We start from the raw sequence: 21,358 nt of genomic DNA, 5'->3' as shown, positions 1-21,358 counted from the left end.
TAACGGTCATGGTTGAGAACTGCTCCTTGTGACCCTGCCTATCGCCCTGCTGCTTCATCGATTACTTCTGGAAGAGTCTTTGTCACCGGCGCTTTTCAAGTCCCAATAAACCACCCTTCACTATTACCAACTAATATTGTCGCCAGACGTGCCGACGACCCAGCAAAGCAAAACCAAAGTGTCTAGCCAACCAGGGTAGACACTTTGCAAGTCTGCTTGGTTTAACTATATTAAAACCCTACCACATTTCTTTTTTTGCTTAACTGCCACTACTGCCAATGACACTGCAGGGTACTCAGTGTTGCCATAATGCCACCTGCCAACGTCCCTTTGTGCCTGTGTTTACCTGGGTTTGGATGATTGTGGTGGATTGTGGGTGTGTGCTTCACGTGTTTTAATGCTGTGGGCTGCGGCCAACGTGCCCCAAACATGTGAAGGAACTTGCAATATTAGTGCGCTAGCACTAGATGCCTCGCTAGTGATAAAGCTGTCCTGTCTGCGAATGAAGCCTGAGAAGCAAGCAGGTGGCCAACCTGCCACCTAGGTAATGTGACCTTGTGCACAACCTGCTCACCGTGGAAGGTGGGAAACTGCCCATAAGACTGCAAGCAAACTGCTCACCATGGCAGGCGACTGTTAAATTAATGACTGCACGCGAGAGGTTGCTAGGGGAGAGCAACCCGGGTCTCGCAGGCCCCGCCAGTGGCTATGTTCAAAATAGTCACCTCCCTGGGCAGGGGCGCATCGCTTAACTGCGGCACCACTGCGCCAGAAGTGGTACGATGGCCCCCGGGATCTATGAATGTAAAGTAGAGAATAACCGATTCCGCTTATATGGGCATGTCGGGAGCACCTAGGCGAATTTACACACGAAAGTGGCTAAACTAAGCTAAACAAAGGCAAACGTGCTCGCGCATCCAAGTCGCGCTTACCTTACCCAGGTAAATCGGAAGACAATTTTTTCTTAATATAATTGCGTGAAATGTGATATTTTGTAGCTGAGTTCCACTCTGCAAGCCGAACACCCATACACATAGAGTTTCTAAATATTACTTAGAGGGAAAGCTGGCACCACCCTCTATGCGAGTTTCTGAAGGAGCAACGAAAGAGCACTTCATCCACCGTGAGAATGCCGGGAAGACAGCTAGGCGCACTTGGCTTAGCCCTAAAACATGAATACAACTCCAGAAATACAAATTTTTGCAAATTATATGTTGCAAGGAAACATTGGTTTGCAATCAATATGTCCTGTAATAAAATATGATTACTGTACATTGCAATAAATGAGCAGAAAAGCAAACGATAGCCGAATTTTATCATGGCTTGATCATGACTTTCTCTTCATGCCGCCAAATGTAGCTAAGCATGGAAAATAATTTTTGAGTTTGAGAGACACTTTTCAGAGCCAGTAATTTTTCAAAAAAATTGCTGGTGCTTAAAATACTATGTTACAGAAGCTTCTGTTTTTATATTGTAAAAAATCGAAACGTTTCATTGGTGTAGTGCGCTATTCCTGGACGCGCCCTATGTCCATGCATAGGATATGTTCGTGCCGCGAGAAACTTACCCGAGCCCCCAGTTTTCTATGACAAACCAATTTGCATGCACTAATAAAGTGCCGGCTCTCAGCATATCCTGGCGCTCCATTTACGGATTTGCCAAGAAAAACATGAATTAGGAAAAGAAACCTCTCCTATGACAAGCAAGTGACGGCCGTGTTCATGCTGACAAGTGCAACATGCGAGTATTTCATCATCATCATCATCATCATCATCATCAACCTTACTACACCCACTGCAGAGCAAAGGCCTCTTCCATGTTTCTCCATTAACCCTGTCCTTTGCCAGCTGCATCCACCTTTTGCCTACAAACTTCTTAATCTCATCCGGACACCTAATCTTCTGCCGCCCCCTGCTATGCTTACTTTCTCTAGGAATCCCCTCCGTTACCCTTAAGGACCAGCGGTTATCTTGCCTTCGCATTACATGCCCTGCCCAAGTCCATTTCTTCCTCTTGATTTTGACTAGGATGTCATTAACCCACGTTTGTTCCCTCACACACTCTGCCCACTGCTTCTGGTCTCTTAACGTTACACCTATAATTTTTCTTTCCGTTGTTCGCTGCGTTGTCCTTAACTTAAGCTGAACTCTTTTCGTTAGCCTCCATGTTTCTGCCCTGTGGGTGAGTACCGGTGAGATACAGCGGTTGTACACTTTTCTCTTGAGGGAAATTGGTAAACTGCCATTCATGATCTGAGAGAACCTGCCATATGCGCTCCACCCCATTCTTATCCTTCTAGTTATTTCCCTCTCATGATCAGGATCAGCTGTCACTACCTGCCCTAAGTAGACCTTTAGCACTTCTAGCCCCTCGCTGCCAACTGTGAACTGCTGTTCCCTTGCTAGACTGTTGTACACTACTTTGCTTTTCTGCATGTTAATTTTTAGACCCAGCTATCTACTCTGCCTAACTCATTGATCATGATTTGCAGGTCACCTCCTGAGTGACTCAGCAAGGCAATGTCGTCAGCAAATGGCAGATTATTATTCAAGTTACTCACAGGCTCCTTTACATTGGAGCATTGTGTGAGTGAGGCAGTACATAGAAGTTAGAGAACAGCGCAAAAAAAAACACAAAATAACAAAAAAAGGACAGAAGAAAAACTTTATACAATAGTTAGCAAGAGGCACTCAGAAGAATACGAATAAAGTAATACAACACACAATAATTACGTGTTTCAAAATGTGGCAACATGGAAATGGAACACGATTTGACAGAGAGGCTAAAAAGTGCGCAAGTTAGTTCACACTAAGCAGCAATAAAACATTTTTCGCAAGAATACACAGAACTGAAACAACTAGGCGAAGATTGCAGTTATTTTATCACGAAATGTAGCAGGATTTCTGGTATTAGTAGCATCGTCAGGAAGGCTGTTCCAATAGTTTATGGCACGTGGGAGAGCAGACATGTTGAATGCTTTTGTATGACCAAAAATACGCGTAAAGCTGCTATGATTATGGAGGCGATGAGATGTGCGACATGGCCGAGACAAAGGTAGTGTGTGACTGTGAAGGCTGAAAATCATTTTATGAAATAAGCAAAGAAGGGCTACGGTACGACGTGATTCTAAAGACTCAAGTGATAGCGATAACTTGATCTTAGTGACGCTGGAATGCCGGTTATAATCACGAGTGATGAAGCGTGCAGCACGGTTCTGTATAGATTCGAGATTACGTGTTAGATACGCTTGGTGAGGTGACCAGATGGGTGATGCAAATTCTAGTTGTGGGCGGACAAACGTCTGGTAGGCTAGTTTTCGAGTGTCAGATGGTGCACCATGAAGATTACGCTTTAAGTATCCAAGGGTTCGTGAAGCCTTAGCTGTAATTTTATTAATGTGTGTCGACCAGGAAAGGTTTCGATTTAGGTGAATGCCGAGATATTTATATGAGGACGCTGTTGTCACATGATTACTGCTGAGCGAGTAGGTGAAAGAAGAGTTTGAAAGTTTACGGCTGAAAGTCATTAATTTACACTTGTCAGTGTTGACCGGCATTAGCCACATGGAACACCAGTTTGTTATATGGTCTAGATCTTTCTGTAAAGCGATATGATCGGTTTGATTAGAAATTCTGCGGTAAATAATACAGTCGTCAGCAAACAAACGGATGTTAGAGGTAATGTCGGTTGGCAGATCGTTAATATATATTAAAAATAGTAACGGGCCCAGGACACTGCCCTGGGGAACACCGGACGATACTTCAGAGAGAGAGGATGAACAATTATTTATACTGGTAAATTGTTTGCGAAATGAGAGGAAATTTCTAATCCATGATAGCGTTAAAGAGTCGATATTTAAAGCAGAGAATTTGGCAATTAAACGACAATGTGCTACCCGATCAAAAGCCTTAGAAAAGTCGATGAAAATGCAATCAGTCTGTTGGTTATCATTCATGTTAGTCAGAACTTCGTGCGTAAATTCCATGAGTTGAGTATCGCATGACAGTCCTTTTCTAAAACCGTGCTGATGAGGGTAAAAAAAGCGGTTTTGTTCAAGGTGCTGCGCAACATTTGAAGCAATGATATGTTCTAGGAGCTTACATGCAATACTGGTTAAAGATATAGGTCGGTAGTTACTGATGTTACTTCTGTCTCCGGATTTGAACACGGGGATGACTTTGCCTATTTTCCAATCAAACGGAAGTTCACCTGTAGATAAAGACTGCTGAAAAATGTGATACAAGATTAAGCTGCTCGAGTTTATAGTGAGTTTAAGAATTTTGGCGTTGATTCCGTCAACACCAGAGCTAGTGGACATTTTAAGGTTTTTGATAAGTGACGCGATGCCTTCAACAGTTAATTCGATGGGGGTCATATATCTGTAGTCGACTTCGGCGGTGGCAGGAATGTTAGAAAGATCTTCATGGGTGAACACTGAAGTAAAATAATTGTTAAAGATAGTCGCACTTTCTTCGTCAGAAATGAAATTTCCGGTATTGTCCTGTAGAGCGATTTGGGTATGAGTGTTAGTTGGGGATATTGTACGCCAGAATTTTTTAGGGTTGTTGCGCATAAGGGATTGAAGATCATGAGAATAAAATTTATGTCTCGCTTAACGAACGGCACGGCAGTATTGTTTTTCGCAGTCTTTCTGTTGCAGTTTCAGAGAGGGAGATCCAGATTTTTTCATTGCTTTAAATAAGCGCTTCTTTTTATTCTTAATTGTGCGAAGTGACCTATGATACCATGGCTTAGAAATGTTGACCCGAAATGAAGTTTGTGGTACGTGAGCAACCATTAATGACAGCAACTTTTCTTTAAATAAGGTCCAGTTTTCATTGACAGTACGGGAAGAGAAAGTGGAAAGGTACGAGGAGCAAAATTCTTGCAGACCAACGTTAAGAGCTTTGCAATCAGCTTTTTTATAGTTGAAGATGAGCTTAGACGTTAGATGCCGCGTATGTGATGGAATGCTAACTGCAAAATTAAGAATCAGATGGTCACTGAATCCCTCACTAGTAGAGACGATGCTTGAATTGTTGGGGCATGAAGTTAAAACAAGGTCAAGAATATTCTTTCCGCGTGTAGGTTGGTTTACTAACTGAGTTAAAGAAAAATCTAAAGTTAAGTCGATGAAATCTTTAGAACAGCGAGAGTCAGAGGTGAGGTTAGACCAGTCAATGTCCGGGAAATTGAAGTCCCCCATCAGAAATATATTAGCTTTAGGAAACTTGGTCCTTATGGCACTGAGGTTATCGCGCAAGTGAGATATGAAAGCAGCGGAGCTATCTGGTGGTCTGTAACATGCACCTATTATTGAATTAACGAATGATGACGTAATGCAGATCCATATAATCTCAAGGGGACTGGGTAAATTAACAAGATGAGATGCTATACGCTTCTTGACGGCTATTAGGACACCTCCTCCTCTTTTGTTTTCTCTATCTTTGCGGAAGATTATGTACTCGTTAGTATCGGGCAGTACCTCAGTGTCAGAAATATCAGGATTAAGCCACGTTTCAGTTAATGCTAAAATGTCACACTCACTGTTATCCAGGTATGAACATAGTTCAACACGTTTGGGTAGCAAACTACGCATATTAGTGCATGATAAGTGTAATCGTGATGGCGTGTGATTACGACAAGTAGAGTTTGAATGATCGATTGTACCAGCTATCTTTTCCCTTGTGAGCTATCTTGTAGATCGAATGACGCTCCCAGATGCAACATCAAATACGAAGGTGACGTCACCGATGTGCAGTCTGTCTACGCTAAGTTTATACGTGGCGTTTTGTGACTTCGCAAAATCAAGTAGGTGTTTCCTTGATATTCGTGTTTTTAACGAAAAATCTTCTCGTACAGCATAATTTGTATTCTTGAATTTGGGCCCCTTTTCCAGAACGAGCTGTTTGTCTTTGAAAAGTGCAAATTTAACAATGACAGGTCTGCATTTGCCTTCCTGGTACTTCCCGAGGCGATGTGCGCGCTCTATTTGAGACGGCTCGACTGTTACACCGAGGGTTTCCGAGCATAAGTTTATTACTTTTGTCTCAGCGGATGACCAGGTTTCGTCAGAGGTGTCAGGTAGGCCGAAGAAAAGGAGATTGGAACGGCGTAGACGGTTTTCGGCGTCTTCGCAGCGCGATTCGATAGACTTTAACTTGTCCGAGATTTCGAGAGCAACCTCGGGCGCCTGAACTGGTGAAGCACTACTGTTTTTTAGAGCAGCAGTGTCCACCTCTAGCACCCGAATTCGAGCTGACAGCTGTCTCAACTCGACATCAACGGACGCCTGCCAATTCTTTAAAGCGCGAAGGTCGTTGCGGATATCATCCTGGCCTAATTCAATTCTTTGCACAGTTTGCAAGACAGTTGCTAGAACTTCATCCGCTCCCGGGTCAGTATTCGATTCAACATCCCCTGACAGAAGCAATAGGATTCTACACAGCAGGCCTTTTACAAACTTGTCACAGTTCATGAAAGCAACAGACCACTCACTGGGGCACAACACCACAATAAGAAAACGATTGTCGCTCTTTACGCGGCAGTAGGAGCAGTCAAGGTAACTGACCTGAAAGAGCAACATCGGTGAGCGCTCCATTGCAGTCGTGGTGCTGTGCCCCAGCGGGGCGCGGTGAAATGGCGGTTGATATACTGTGCATCCTGTGGTGATAGCGTCAACACGTGTGGTCCATCCCGGTTGCCAGCAGAGGCGGTGGCAGCTGTCCAGAAGTGGCGACCGCTTCCAGTTTTCGCGTCCATCATGCCCGGTAGAGCTCGCGCAGGATTTTGCGGACTGTGCCTCCAGAGACGCGCCGAGAAAAAGGGCCACCTGAAAGAGCAACATCGGTGAGCGCTCCATTGCAGTCGTGGTGCTGTGCCCCAGCGGGGCGCGGTGAAATGGCGGTTGATATACTGTGCATCCTGTGGTGATAGCGTCAACACGTGTGGTCCATCCCGGTTGCCAGCAGAGGCGGTGGCAGCTGTCCAGAAGTGGCGACCGCTTCCAGTTTTCGCGCCCATCATGCCTGGTAGAGCTCACGCAGGATTTTGCGGACTGTGCTCCAGAGACGCGCCGAGAAAAAGGGCCACCTGAAAGAGCAACATCGGTGAGCGCTCCATTGCAGTCGTGGTGCTGTGCGTGGTGCTGGTATTCTCCATTAACTCTTATTCCCAACTGTTCCCAATTCAGGCCTCGAAATACCTCCTGTAAACAGGCGGTGAATAGCATTGGTGAGATCGTGTCTCCTTGCCTGACACCCTTGCTTATTGGAATTTTATTGCTGACTTTATGGAGGACTATGGTAGCTCTGCAGTTGCTATATATATCTTCCAGTATTTTGACATAAGGCTCTTCTACACCCTGATTATGCAATGCCTGTATCACTGCTGAGGATTCCACTGAGTTGAATGCTTTCTGAAATTAATGAAGGCTATATATAGAGGTTGGTTATATTCTGCGCATTTTTCTATCACCTGATTATAGTGTGAATACGATCTATTGTGGAATAACCTTTACGAAAGCCTGCCTGATCATTTGGTTGATTAGTCTAAGGTTGCCCTGACTCTATTAGCGATTACCTTAGTAAATACCTTGTATGCAACAGATAGTAAGCTGATCAGCCCGTAATTTTTCAAGTCCTTGGAGTCTCCCTTCTTATGATTTAAGATAATGTTTGCACTCTTCCAAGCTACTGGTGCGGTTGAAGTCATAAGACATTGCGTATACAGGGTAGCTAGTTTTTCTAGCACGATCTCCCCTCCATCCTTCGACAGGTCTGCTGTTACCTGATCCCCAACTGCTTTTCCCTTTCCATTGCTCCTAAAAATTTCTTTACTTCCTCTTTCGTTACTGGCGGGATGACGCTTTGCTCTACGCTACTCTCTCTCATCAACGCTATGATTGCATTGGCTACTGTACAGATTTGTGTAGAACTCTTCGGCTACTTTAACTAGCTTATCCATATTGCTAATGACATTGCCCTCCTTGCCTCTTAACGCATACATCTGGTTTTTACCTATGCCTAGTTTCCTCTTCTCCGCTTTTAGGCTACCTCCGTTCCTTTAGAGCATGCTCGATTCTCTCCATATAAAACTTCCTTACGTTGGCTACCTTGCGCTTATTTATTAACTTCGATAGCTCTGTCAGTTCTATTCTGTCGGCCGGATTAGACGCCCTCATGCTTTGGCGTTTCTTAATGAGATCTTTCGTCACCTGTGGTAGCTTTCCGATATCCTGTCGAATTGTCCTACCGCCTACTTCTACTGCACACTCTGTAATGATGGCTGTCAGATTATCGTTCATTGTATGAACATCAAGATCGTCTTCCTCAGTTAAAGCCGAATATTTGTTTTGCAGCAATATCCTGAGTTCCTCTACTTTCCCTCTTACTGCTAACTCGTTAATGGACTTCCCCTTCACTAGCTTCTTCCGTTCCCTCTTTAGGTCTACTCTAATTCGAGACCCTACGATTCTGTGGTCGCTACAGCGCACCTTTCCGAGGATGGCCATATCCTGAACGATGCCAGGTTGAGCACAGTATGAAGTCGATTTCATTTTTAGTCTCACTATTGGGGCTCTTCCAGGTCCACTTCTTGCTCTCTCGTTTGCGGAAGAAGGTATTCATGATCGTAAATTATTTCCATCTGCGAATTCTACTAATAACTCTCCCCTGCTATTTCTCGAACCTATCCTATAGTTCCCTACCGCGTGTTCGCCAGCCTGCTTCTTGCCCACCTTCGTATTAAACTCGTCCATGAGTACAGTGTAGTGTGATTTTACTTTGTTCACTGCCGATTCCATGTTTTCATAGAAACTTTTAACGGCCTGGTCATCATGGCTTGATGTAGGCACGTAGGCCTGCACCACTTTTTAGCTTGTACCTCCTATTGTGCCTAATTACAATGGCTGCTACCCCCTCGTTAATATTATAGAGCTACTCTATGTTGCCAGCTATATCATGATTAATGAGGAATCCCAAAGCTAGTTCTGGTCTGTCCACTAATCCGCGATAGCACAGTATGTGTCCATCCTTTAGTACTGTATATGCCTCACCTGTCCTCCTAACTTCACTAAGCCCTAAGACATCCCATTTCCCACTCGTTCCTCCAACAGCACTGCTACGCTAGCCTCACCGGATAAAGTTCTAGCGTTAAATGTTGCCAGGTTCAGATTCCAATGGCGGCCTGTTCGGAGCCAGAAATTCTTAGCACCCTCCACTGCGTCACAGGTAGAACCACCGCCGTGGCCAGTTGCTCCGCAGCCGCTGGCGACTGAGGGCCGAGGGTTAATTGGTTTGTTCATAGAAGGTTGTGGCCAAGTACTACACCAGGGTGGCCAAATCCTGTTTTGGTGAGGGAGTGCGTTGTCGGTTCTGCTCACCAAGATCAGGCCGCACCCCAGGCCTGGTTATGCAATTCCATCGACACGCCGATTTTTTTTTTGCAAGCCCGGTGGAGAATAGCGCAGCACTAGGATTTGAACCACGGTCCTCTCGCACGCGAGGCGGATGCTCTACCTCTACGCCATCACTGCTCCTATTTGTGTGAATTAATCCGTGAAGTTAAAGTCGTTCCTGCGTGCAATGCGCGGCCACCGCCAGTCTTCGAAATGAAGCAAACGCAATCCTCTGCAAGTACGGTTATCATAAGTTGCGCTGGGAAAAGTACTTAATTTTGCGCTTTTCAATTGTCTCTGAAACTTCTATGAGAAATGTGCAGAGTGGTCACAGTAGCGGACTGTGACCACTCTACACATTTCCAAAAAAAATTGGCGGTGCACGAGCGCAATCGCGTCTCGTGTCTTGTGGTGTTCTTATGTGGTGTTGTACCCTTGTCTTGATTGTAGTGCTCCCCAGTCTCAGTATGTAACGACCAACTAGCCCCCTACAAAGCTTTACTGGCGGTGGTTTAGCTCTGGTTAAACCTGGAGTGACGCGATAGGTACAGCTGGCCGAGTGGAACTTGGTCACTTGACCAACCACGTGACAAACCACATGATCGGCCATTGGCGTGCGGCGCCGGTAAATGCTCCGCACCACGTGACCAACCACGTGACAGTGTGGCGGCACAGCCACAAGGTAGCAGCGCAGCCACCGCCACGGCACCGCCCCGCTAAGGCTCGAAATGCTACCGTAATGTAGCTACCGCTACAAAACTGTACTCACTAGACGGACAGTGCTGAATATGGTTTTAAATAGAGAATTTTTTCATAGCCATCCATACAATGTGATAAATTGTAAGTAGCTTTGACCAGTCCCCTTCCCACTATAAAGCATGAACCCATGCATACACAAAAAGCCCATCACTATGGCATTTGCACATTCACACTGCCTACTGCGGCTGTTATGCACACAAATTATAGGGAGCAAAACATCTGGTAGTGTTACTCGGGATTTTGTTTTCATCATTGTTCAGTGGGCTAGGCTGCAGCGGCACCGGCGTCATGTTAAATCGATGCTTGTTCTTCATGCAGTTCATCGCTTGTTTTGCTGACCACGGCCCTTGCGGAATCGTCTCGTCTGGCTTGACTTCTTCGCTTCTGGATGGGCACGTGGATACCACCGTGTGCCTACCCTTGGACTTGCCAGCTGATACCCTGTGTGATGGCTTCGGGTTTCCCGCTTTCTTCCAATATCTGCAAGCCAGTCATCTCGCCAACTTCTCGTTAGATCAGCCAATCTCGCTGCACTGCTGGTCTATGACGTCACCTGCCAAGAATATAAAGGCCATGTGCGCGGATCGGGTCTTCAGTGGGCTAGGCTGCAGCGGCACCGGCGTCATGTTAAATCAATGCTTGTTCTTCATGCAGGTATGTTACTATTCTGACGCTGAGTGCGTCCGGTCTGATGATCGATACTTGCTGCTGTACCCTTGCCCACGTACTCTTGTGTCCTGCTGCGTACACGCGTTTTATTGCGCGTCATCTCCTCCTGAGTGGTGACGTGGAACTCAATCCAGGCCCCCCATCAAAGTCAGCGAACTACAGTATAAGCAATGCATCTGGTACCAGACCTTTAACCCGGTCTGTGAGTGGTTCCAGTCTCACTCTCGGGGAGGCTGACGATGCGAGTTCTTCCGCTGTAAATCTTGACAGCGAAATCTCTTCGAATCCTTCGGTGTCTGACATGTTTTCTAGAATACTAGCAGGGCAGAATCAGTTGGCCCGTGACATCGCCGACATTAAGCAATCTTTTGCTTGTCGCTTCGATGCTTTGGAGTCACGCGTGGCTGCCTTAGAGTCTTTGCCCCCGCCCGAAAATTCCAATCTAATTTCTGATTTACACGCTGAAATTAACTCTTTAAATTCCAGAGTAACACAGCTGGTGCAAAAGAATGATGACCTTGAAAACCGCTCTCGAAGAAATAACATTATACCGAATGAAACCGCTGACACATTGTTGGATAGCATCTCATCTGTATTTACTGATAAATTGAAGATTAGCTGTCCCAGTATTGAGTGCTTCCACAGGCTCGGTGCAGCTCGCAGAGGTTATACTCGTCCAGTTATCCTAAATCTTTCTAGCTTCAACGACAGAAGTGTGGTTTTTAAAAACGTCTCTAAACTCAAGGGCTCTGCCTTCTTCATTACAGAAGATTTTTCTGCAAGGGTTAGGTCCATTCGGAAAAAAATATGGGACGCATCAGTGTCTTTTCGTGACAACGGTTCTATCGTGAGGTTAAGTTTCGATCATGCCTTCATTGACAAGGTTCGTTACAATTGGGATGAAAGTTCTAGCTCGTTGGTAAAAACATACAATGATCCTGTTTGTTCTGCGCCTGTGTCCTTGACTGCCGCATCATCGACTCCCTGACTTAGCTCTGGCCGTCCTGATAAGCTAGTTGTTCTAAATATTAACGCTCGCAGCATTGTTAAAAAACTTCCAGATTTACTGTCCCTTATTTCTGTTCACTCCCCCTATATTATTGGCATAACGGAGACTTGGCTGCATAGTGGAATTTATGACTCCGAATTCACCCCACCAGGTTTTGTTACTGTGCGCTTAGACAGAAGTTGCAGTATCGGCGGCGGTGTGGCATTGCTTATCAGATCGGATATACGATTCTCAGTTTTGCCTTCTCCCCCTGATACAGAATCCTTGTGGTGCAAAGTTTATCTAAACAATTATAGTATTCTAATCAGTGTTATTTATCGTCCACCTGGTTCTTCCGTTGATGTCCTTCCCGCTGTCGCAAATTTCATGACCAAGATCAACATTACTTCATCAAGATTTATCTGTTTGGGAGACTTCAACACTCCTGGCATCCACTGGCCATCGTTGTCTGCATTTGGTCGTGACATTACAATTTGTAAAGAACTAATAAACATTTCCTTATTGTTTGGACTAACTCAGGTTGTTTCTAGTGCTACTAGGCTGAATTCCATCCTCGACTTAGTTTTTCTAAACTCTACTTTGGCCCAAAATGATTTCTCTTGTGAAGTAATTGATGGGCTCTCAGACCATAAAGGCGTGTTAGTTTCACTCTCTTGTCCAGTCTCCAAATCACCCTATTTGTTTACTACTTTTCCTGACTTCACTCGTGCTGACGACCATTCCATTATTGAGGTTTTAGCTGATCGTTTCGATACATTCTCTGCTTTCTCAGCAAGCCACGACGTAAATTTTCTTACTAATTACTTTGAATGTCTTGTCAAGGATTGTGTCCAATGCTTTGTTCCTATTAAAACTAAGAAAAGAAATACTAATGTTCCTTGGATGACTCGAGACATTTTGCATTTATCTCGTCGCCTTCGTAGGCTAAGGCGTTCGAGAAGAAGCAACGATCCCATAACCTTAGACAGATTTCACAAGGCAAAAAAAGAACTTAATCTTAAGTTGCGCATGGCCAAGGATTTCTTTTTTCGTGTCCACCTGCGCGATCTGTTAAGAACTAACCCCCGAAAATTAGATAATTAGATAATGACGTCATCAGTGAGCCTGCTGTAATATCTGATGCTTTCAACAAATATTTTAACTCGGTGTTCGTTCCGGATAACAACGTCATTCCGCCACTCACTAATATAATTTCTTCTCCAGCAATCAGTGATGCTGTCATAAACACTGATGGCATCCTAAATCTTGTATTAAACCTCGACGTTAAGAAATGTACCGGCCCAGATGGAATACATAATGCGTTCCTTGTTCGTTACTCCATGTGGTCTTCGAAATATCTGACCATCATATTCAACAAGTCCTTATCATCCGCTACAGTTCCTTCTTCTTGGAAATTAGCCAAAGTGCTCCCTCTTTTTAAATCTGGTGATAGACAGTGCTTGTCGAACTACAGACCGATTTCATTGACATCACAGTCATGCAAAATGTTGGAACACTTCATTCATAAACACATCATGCTTTTTCTTGAATCCAATAATTTGCTATCTAACTTTCAGCATGGGTTTAGGCGCGGTTTTAGTACGGTAACACAATTAACAGAATTTGCTCATGATATATTACATAACCTCGATGTCAGTAACCAAGTTGATGCCATTTTTATAGACTTCTCGAAAGCATTCGATACTGTTCTACATTCCAAGCTTCTTGCTAAACTAAATGCTATACTAAACAATCCTCACTTGGTTGATTGGATTTCTAGCTTTCTCTCATCTCGTTCCCAGTTCGTATCCTATAATTCTTCTCATTCTACTGCTGTTGATGTAACGTCAGGTGTGCCTCAAGGCTCCGTCCTTGGACCACTACTCTTTTTAATATATATAAATGACTTGCCGCATAACATTTCTTCTAACATTCGTCTTTACGCTGATGACTGCGTTTTATACGAAGTAATTAATGGCCCTAATGATCATCGTCACCTCCAAGAGTCATTTGCTATGTTTTGTAGTTGGTGTAGTACCTGGCAAATGAGAATTAATTTCGACAAAACCGTCCTCATGTCTTTTTGTAACAAATCTTCAGTTTCCCATTTTAGTTACTCTTTCAATGGCCGTGTGGTGGATAGGGTCTCGCAGTACAAATATCTTGGTGTCATATTCACGCATAACATGTCTTGGTCTAAACACACTGATTACGTATGTAGTAAAGCACTAAAAAAACTAGGTTATCTACGACGCACGCTACCCAATTCACCAAAAGACACAAAGCTACTGTTGTATAAATCTCTAATCCGCCCTGTTCTTGATTACGCAGCTGTAGTGTGGAACCCGTACAAGCAATTCGAAATTAACATGTTAGAAGCAGTCCAGAAGAAAGCTGTGCGTTTTATATGTCATCGTTATGATCGCGATTTCTCAACCTCTTCTACACTTCTCTCATTGAATTTAACCACGCTCTCTGTCCGTCGCCACACTGAATCATTAAAATTCTTACACTGTGTCGTCAATTCCTCAGTAAGGCTGTCAGCTAACCACTACATTAACTTTGCACCATTATCATCTACAAAAAGTCATCACGAGCTTAATTTGATACCGTATTTTGCGCATGCTAATTTGTTCAAATTCAGTTTTTTTCCCCGTTCAATAGAAGCCTGGAATTCTCTACCCGGGTCCATTCGTTCTTGTCCATTTCAAAACTTTGTAACTGCCGTTGAAGACGCATAACAGCTGTGTATTCTTACCCTGTCGTTAACAGTTCCTTTCTTGTTTGATATTTCATTTGTGATTTTAACTTTTTGTAGTGCTCACTTTGTACATTTTGCTGCATTTTGTTTCCTTGCATTTTTGTGTTTTCCCACTCCTGCCATAGCGCATATAATTGCGCTGCAGTATGTATAAATAAATAAATAGGTAAATAAATAAATAATAAATAAAATAAATATTAAAAGGTCTTTGAAAGGGGCTCTAATAAAGTTGTGGTATGCCTGGGATGTTAAAGCACGCTGCTTCACGAATATTGTCCAGCAAGAATTTTTTAATGCACTTTGTAGAAGCAGAGTTATCTGTAGTCAAAATTTGAATTTCAGCACCTTCGCACCTTTCCCTCTCCTCTCATCACTTTTTGAATGCTCAGGTTTTCATGACAACACAATGCAGTGATTGAGCAAGCTGATTTGCTCTCCTCAGAAGGTGTTTCAGAGCTCCTTTAACGGTTTGACAAAAATACAGGGATCCCAATTGGCTCCGATCCCAATTGGCTCCATGCATTTTACCTAGTGCATTGTCCGGACAGCGAGTTTTCATATTAATGAAGCCTAAATACACTGAAAAAGTGTGGTCCACAGGAAAACTATCCATAATTCAAGTTGTCCATATTGACGGAGGTTGTATTAACGGGGCATGACTGTATTCTCAGATCACTACCACTGATGTTCGTTCCGCATATTTATGGGTATTAGCCACAAGAGAAATAGGGTTGCCGTGGAAGCAGATTAAAATTTTTCTTCCTTGCATCTTGATATCACAATGCAAGTTCATGCTGTCAGTAGGCATTTGCTTGTTTGGCGGACAGCCATTTCGGTGCTCCTAATTTCTTGGCTGCATTGTTAGGTGTTTCTACAATACAACCTTAAAGGCACAGAGTGTCAAACTTCAATCTGGTTAGATATAAATGCCGAGGAAAGAAAATAGAAAAATGCACGAACACAAAAACACATACACAGCACCACCAAGCCTGTGTCTTTTCGTCCTTGCTGTGCCGTTATTTTATCCACAATAGAAGCTTACATGGTCCACATACTTTTCCTTCTGATAATACTAAACACTGTAGCACCGGTACCGGCATAAGCGTGCAGATATAAGTGCACCGGTATAAGCGAAGGGACTCTCCATCCGCCATGTTACATCAGGCAGCCCTTGAGCCATTGCCTGGAAGAAGAAAGGCTGCCCGGCTGTGTTTTTTTCACTCTTTGTATTTTCAAAAACTAGGCATTCAGCCACAGGACTACTTCGAAAGGGACACAACCAGACCTTCATGACATAAACAGTCACAGCATCAAGCCAATATTTGCCCGCACGAATTTCTACAAATATTCATTTTTCCCGAAAACAATACCCGACTGGAATTCCCTGCCTCATGATTCACCTCTCCTTTCTTCAACCTTTTGAGCGCCTTTATATCTGACTGTATGGTTAGAAATTATTATTTGTTAAGAGTGCATAGTGTTCTTCTTTGTCTATGCCTGTGATTGGGGCATGCACTCTCACAAAGTGTATTTGCTTTGTAACCTTGTTTATTTTTGTTATGTTTTCTTGTATATTGTAACTTCAACATTGTTGCTGATCCTAAGTCATAGTGCTTACTAACAAATGTATGCACCCTCTCCTGCTTTGACCAATTCGGTCTGCAGTATTCTGTAAATAAATAAATAAAATAGTGCTGGTTTCAAAAGACTCCTTGCTTTACACGCCTTCTTGAGCTATATCCCTGCGTCCATGCTCTGTGTGGAAGCTCAGTGTAGAAGTAAGTTGTGGCACCAACTGAAAAGATGGAAGGGGGGGAGGGGGCAGCCATAGAGAGTGGTCGATATTTCTAGGGACGAGAACTGCAGCAGAAGATGGCAGTGACCCGGCTGTGGTCCAGACACAATTGCACGCGATGCTTTTCGGCCGTCGGTCCATTGTCGCTCTGTCACGAAGGAAACATTCCTGCTAGCTCTACCCTCAGTTTTATATATAATGTGCAGCGCCGTGAACGTACGGGAGTAGTCTGCAAGAAAAAAATAAGGGATGCATGTCACTTCACGCTTGTTTTGTGGTCGACTGGTCGAAGGCACAAGAAAGTGGCAGCGTGCTACCAGCAGTAAGAATGCATTTAGTCAAGCTCATGGCAAATGTATCGTGTAATAAGCCATCAGGCAAAGCATTACATATCACTGACCACAAGGAACGCATGTTTTGATCGCAGATATAGGCAGCACAAACAAGATATCCTCAAGGGAATGGAGTAATGTGGGAGTAAAAGAGCAAATAGAGAAAGGAATGCGATAGCTTTCCATTAAGTAGAGGTTCTGAACGCTGTACTGTTGGTTACAAGTTGTTTTTGGAAGAACAGTAACTGATTACCAGTAATCAATTACAGAAGAAAGTAACTGGATTACCCAGAATGTTACCACTTCAAAAAAGAAACTGATTAATTACAAAATTACAAGTAATCAATTACCTGTAACACGTTACATACAACTCTGGCACAGCTCCCTGTGTGTGTGTTTGAGGCTGTTGTCCAACAATCCCATCGTCTCTACACACCCATGGCTTTTGCATTTCTTTCTCTCTCGGGATTCTGTGTAAATGGTTCCCAATAGCTGGCATCCATGTCAATATTCTGATGTGACCTTTTTCCATTAAAATTAATTTAAAAAATGTATTTGGCATACTGTTATAAACTTCTGCTTTTCACTGAAAAGCCGACGTCTCACTTTGTGCGACCAAGTTCTTTCTTGGAGTCCTATTCTCAAGTTCATCAACTCTATCGCAAAGTGCTAACTGCATGAGGTGATATGATTCGCAGCAGTGAGCTGAGGGCCACTGAACCTCTCAGGTTCTCGATTTGCAGAAAACTTCGTCCATCGCCCGAAAACGACTCGTGAAATTAGCCTACAGAAAAAGAGGTCGCGGGTACATACATGACTTCTGATCTACACTGTATCATATCTGCTTGCGCTGGTGGACGCATGCGCGCCAAGCATGGGTTCCAGCAATCAGGAGCATGCCGCTGTCGGATGCACGATAACACACTCACTCTCTTTCATATTGAGTGTGCTATAAGTACCTGTGTTTAATAAAGACATTGGTTCACTGTTCTCTTGCTGCATCCACGCTTCACTTTGGCGAGCCCAGCAATGATATATATTTTGCAAGTAAAGTTTTTTTTTGTGTGGTTTAAGTGATGAAACTGCCAACATGCATGTACGATTTACTGAATGTTTGGTAGGAGCTGTGGAACCGTAAAAGGAACATAGGGTGCATCTCTCATTTATTGCATTTTGCAGCATCTCAGAAATGTAATTAGGCACCACTGTGCAATGAACTAGTGCCGGTCTAATTATCTGATAACAGAAGGTGACTGAACACTGAAGCAGCCACAATCGAGCAACACTGCTGAAAGCACCGCTCTGCTGCCAAGTTTCACTTCGTGTGGGTGTACCAGCGGCAGTGGCAGAGTTAGGCAATGGCTGTCATCACTGTACGCCACGTCACGAGGAACATCTCTTCATGCTGTTACCGCTTCAGGTGAGATCAAATGAGCTTTTTTCTGCCGACATACAGCATTTTCTTTTTAATTGTTTGCACCTGTTTTTGCTCAAATGGGATTTTTTATTTTTATTTTGCTTTCTCTTTGTTTTAGGTTATTAATAGAGGATCTCATGTTCCTTAGCCCAACCACATACTGTAGTACATTTCTTTGTCATTTGGGCCAGGGTATGACTCGATACCACAGAACATAAAAAAAAATTTGCTGACAAAAATTTGATATTTCTGACAGTGAGTGAGCTGGGCAGCAGGAAAAGAAAAAATATTGTCACTTCTGTAGGCATAAGTAGGGTATATTTTCGAGCTTCGTGTCCAGCCTGCTGCTCCCAAGTCCACTCCAAATGCTGCCTCATATGTAATGCAGTACACACTGCGAAGTGACTACAAACAGACGTGGCTGATTTCATGATGCGTGTCTGAACAAAACACCCACCAGTAGTAAAAGTGCTCATACCGAACAAGGGTCATGCCTGTGGAACAAGGGTTCTCAAGTTGCTGTGGAACCCTGTGTCCCGACTTCATACCTTCCTGACATGGACAAAAATATCACGCAGACACGGAGGACAAAAATACCCAAATGCATTTAGTAACATGTGGATGAATGGTGAAATATTCTGCTATGAGCAATCATAGTATTAATCAGTCCCGAAATGAAGTCGGTAAAGGAAAGAGTGCAGACAACGGAGAGGGATCTCGGGAACCAAATAAGTATTCCAAGGAGCTTGTTTTCTGAACCCTTGCTGTATAAGGAACCCGAGTCTAGCTTGTTTTATATGGTACACTGTATGCTTATGAATCAAGTGCAGATTTGCTCCAGCCTGAATCTTGCATTCATTCCGAACCTGGCAAGAAATCACACAGGCACAATGTTGTTTCCCGAACTTCTCTCTCTGCAAATCATGTAGCTGAAAGTGCTCAGAATAATTTTCAAACAGCAGCATACCAAGAAATGCAGAGATGCCCAAATACACATTCCACAATAAAATTAAATGCGCATAAGCTTTTAAAAATTACAGACTGTTTAAACTTAACTAGGGCCACAATGTGAACCTGTGGAAACAGTGAGAATATGCATATCGTCATATCAATCCCAGCTCAGTGGTCAAGGTAGAATCGAGCTGGGAACTTGCACATCAGCCCCAAGAGCTCACTGCCTCTACACAGGCAAATAAAAAAGGAGGCAAGAAAGAAGGACACTGCAGATCAGAGTAACGCTACAACTGCAGCTAGTTTACACAGATAAATTCAACAATCTCACTCCCAGAATGAGTAAAACAAGTGAGGGCTCCTGCAGCAGCCGAAAAACAAAGTAATGTAATGGGACCGACAGGCGCAGCACAGCGAAGAAGTGGACGAGTTCAAGCGGGACAACAAAGAAGCAGACGAAGTGCAGCTGGGTTTTTCGAACGACGCCTGTGAGTGTGCCCGTCGTGTCGCCGGGCAACCAAGACCAACCGACCTGTGCTTCAAATAAACGCCTTGACACTTGGTGGAGGTGCCTCGGTTCCCGTCCCGGTCCTCATCCTGGAACTTCGAAGTGGAACGCTCCTCATCTCCGCCACCATGCCGGAAGGTCCGAGTGAACCATCGCAGCCCCTCCCTGCCACCGTACTCTGTCACGGGGTGCAGCGCCAGCGTGACCCTTCTCCATTTAGTGGCACCGATGACCAAGACGTCGACGATTGGCTGGCCTCCTATGAGCGCATCAGCACTTACAATCGGTGGGACGATGCCGTGAAACTTAGCAACGTCCTATTCTATCTAACGGACGTTGCCAACCTATGGTTTCGCAACCATGAGGCCGACCTTCCCACCTGGTCGTCCTTTAAAACAAGCTTCGCCGACGTTTTCGGCCGCCCCGCCGTCCGGAAGCTTCGCGCCGAGCAACGTCTTCGTGCTCGATCTCAGCTCCCTTCCGAGACGTTCACAAGCTACATCGAGGACATCATTGACCTGTGCAAGTGTGTCAACCCCTCCATGTCCGAAGGGGATAAAGTCAACCACATACTTAAAGGCATAGCCGATGACGCTTTCCAGATGCTGCTGGCGAAGAACCCCACCTCCGTCGCTACCGTCATCCAGCTGTGCCAAAGCTTCGACGAACTCCGCAAGCAACGCGCATCTACGCGGCAGTCCGGCGCGCCTGCGGGGGGTCTTGCTGGCTTGGCCCTTGGTGGCTCGTCTGCTGAGCAGTCCCTGTTCATGCAGCAGGTTAAAGACTTCATCCGCGAAGAGATCGCTCGCCAGCTTTCTCTGCTGCATCACATTCCCGACCCCGTCTGCCCTCCGCACGACCTGGCGCCATCTCTCACGCCCACTATCCATCGTGTTATTCAGGAGCAGGTCGCTGCAGTTCTGCCATCCAGTCCCCAACCTCCTCCTGTGGCAGCGCCGCTCACCTATGCTGAAGCAGTCACCGGTACACGGCGCTCGCCCACCTCTGCCGCCTACCCTAGCAGCCCGGCCTTTTATGCTCCACCGCCGTCTATACCCCCGCCGCAGGTCCCGGTTCGTCGACCCCGCCGAAACCCTACGAACCCCTGGCGTACCGAGGACAATCGACCGATATGCTATTCCTGCGGTCTTCCGGGCCATGTCGCACGCTTTTGCCGTCAGCGATCTCCTCGTTCTGGCGATTTCATGCGCAATTTCCGCTACGATTCCGGGCCGCCCTTGCCTAATGTCTCTTCTGCCTCCTCTACACATCGCTCCCAGTACCCTACTCGTCGCTCGCCTTCCCCTCGTCGACGTTCCATTTCTCCGATGCTCCACCGCCCGGACCCTCTCCCAGAGGAAAACTGACTGCCGCAGTTCAGGAGGCAAGAACTGCGTGTTTTGCCAACTTTTTAAGTCCTCCGTGTTCTCCTGCTAACGTGATTGAGGTGTCTGTTGAAGGCGTCCCCGTTCTCGCGCTCGTCGACATGGGTGCTGCAGTGTCAGTAATTAGTGATGCTCTTCGCCGCAAACTTCGTAAGGTGACAACGCCGCTGTCTGACTTTTCACTACGTACGGCCACCTCTCAGCGCATCCACCCCATCGCAGCCTGCACGGTCCGCGTTTCTATCAACGACGTCGCCTATACCATCGAGTTTGTTGTGCTGACCGCCTGCTCTCACGATGTCATCCTCGGCTGCGATTTCCTCTCGACCCACCGTGCAGTGATTGATTGTGCCCGTGCGGAACTTGAGCTTTCTCCCCTGTGTGATGTTTCGTTGT

The 21,358-nt window shown here is 45.0% G+C and overlaps 2 protein-coding genes across 3 annotated transcripts in view; one reads left to right on the top strand and one right to left on the bottom strand.

Moving 5' to 3' along the window:
• LOC144109942 (uncharacterized) overlaps window positions 1-16,282 on the top strand; it is a 47,241-nt gene extending 30,959 nt beyond the window's left edge. Inside the window, exons 4-6 of the mRNA XM_077642723.1 lie at window positions 6,708-6,849; window positions 6,937-7,109; window positions 10,475-16,282. Of these exons, the coding sequence (XP_077498849.1) occupies window positions 6,708-6,849; window positions 6,937-7,096 (302 nt within the window). The 3' untranslated portion in view covers window positions 7,097-7,109; window positions 10,475-16,282. The remainder of the gene's footprint in view (window positions 1-6,707; window positions 6,850-6,936; window positions 7,110-10,474) is intronic.
• The window catches only part of LOC144109931 (uncharacterized), a 147,483-nt gene that overhangs the window by 102,115 nt on the left and 24,010 nt on the right, over window positions 1-21,358 (bottom strand). The window contains exon 4 of one of the 2 annotated variants that reach the window (XM_077642711.1): window positions 16,437-16,598. The exons of the other annotated variant lie outside the window; for it this stretch is intronic. The gene's annotated coding sequence lies outside the window, so the exon portion shown is untranslated. Of the gene's footprint in view, window positions 1-16,436; window positions 16,599-21,358 lie in introns of those variants that run through there. 2 annotated transcript variants of the gene reach the window in all.

Source organism: Amblyomma americanum, chromosome 1, assembly GCF_052857255.1.
Source record: "Amblyomma americanum isolate KBUSLIRL-KWMA chromosome 1, ASM5285725v1, whole genome shotgun sequence".
Classification (NCBI taxonomy): Eukaryota; Metazoa; Arthropoda; class Arachnida; order Ixodida; family Ixodidae; genus Amblyomma; species Amblyomma americanum.
This window is presented reverse-complemented; position numbering and strand designations above follow the sequence as displayed.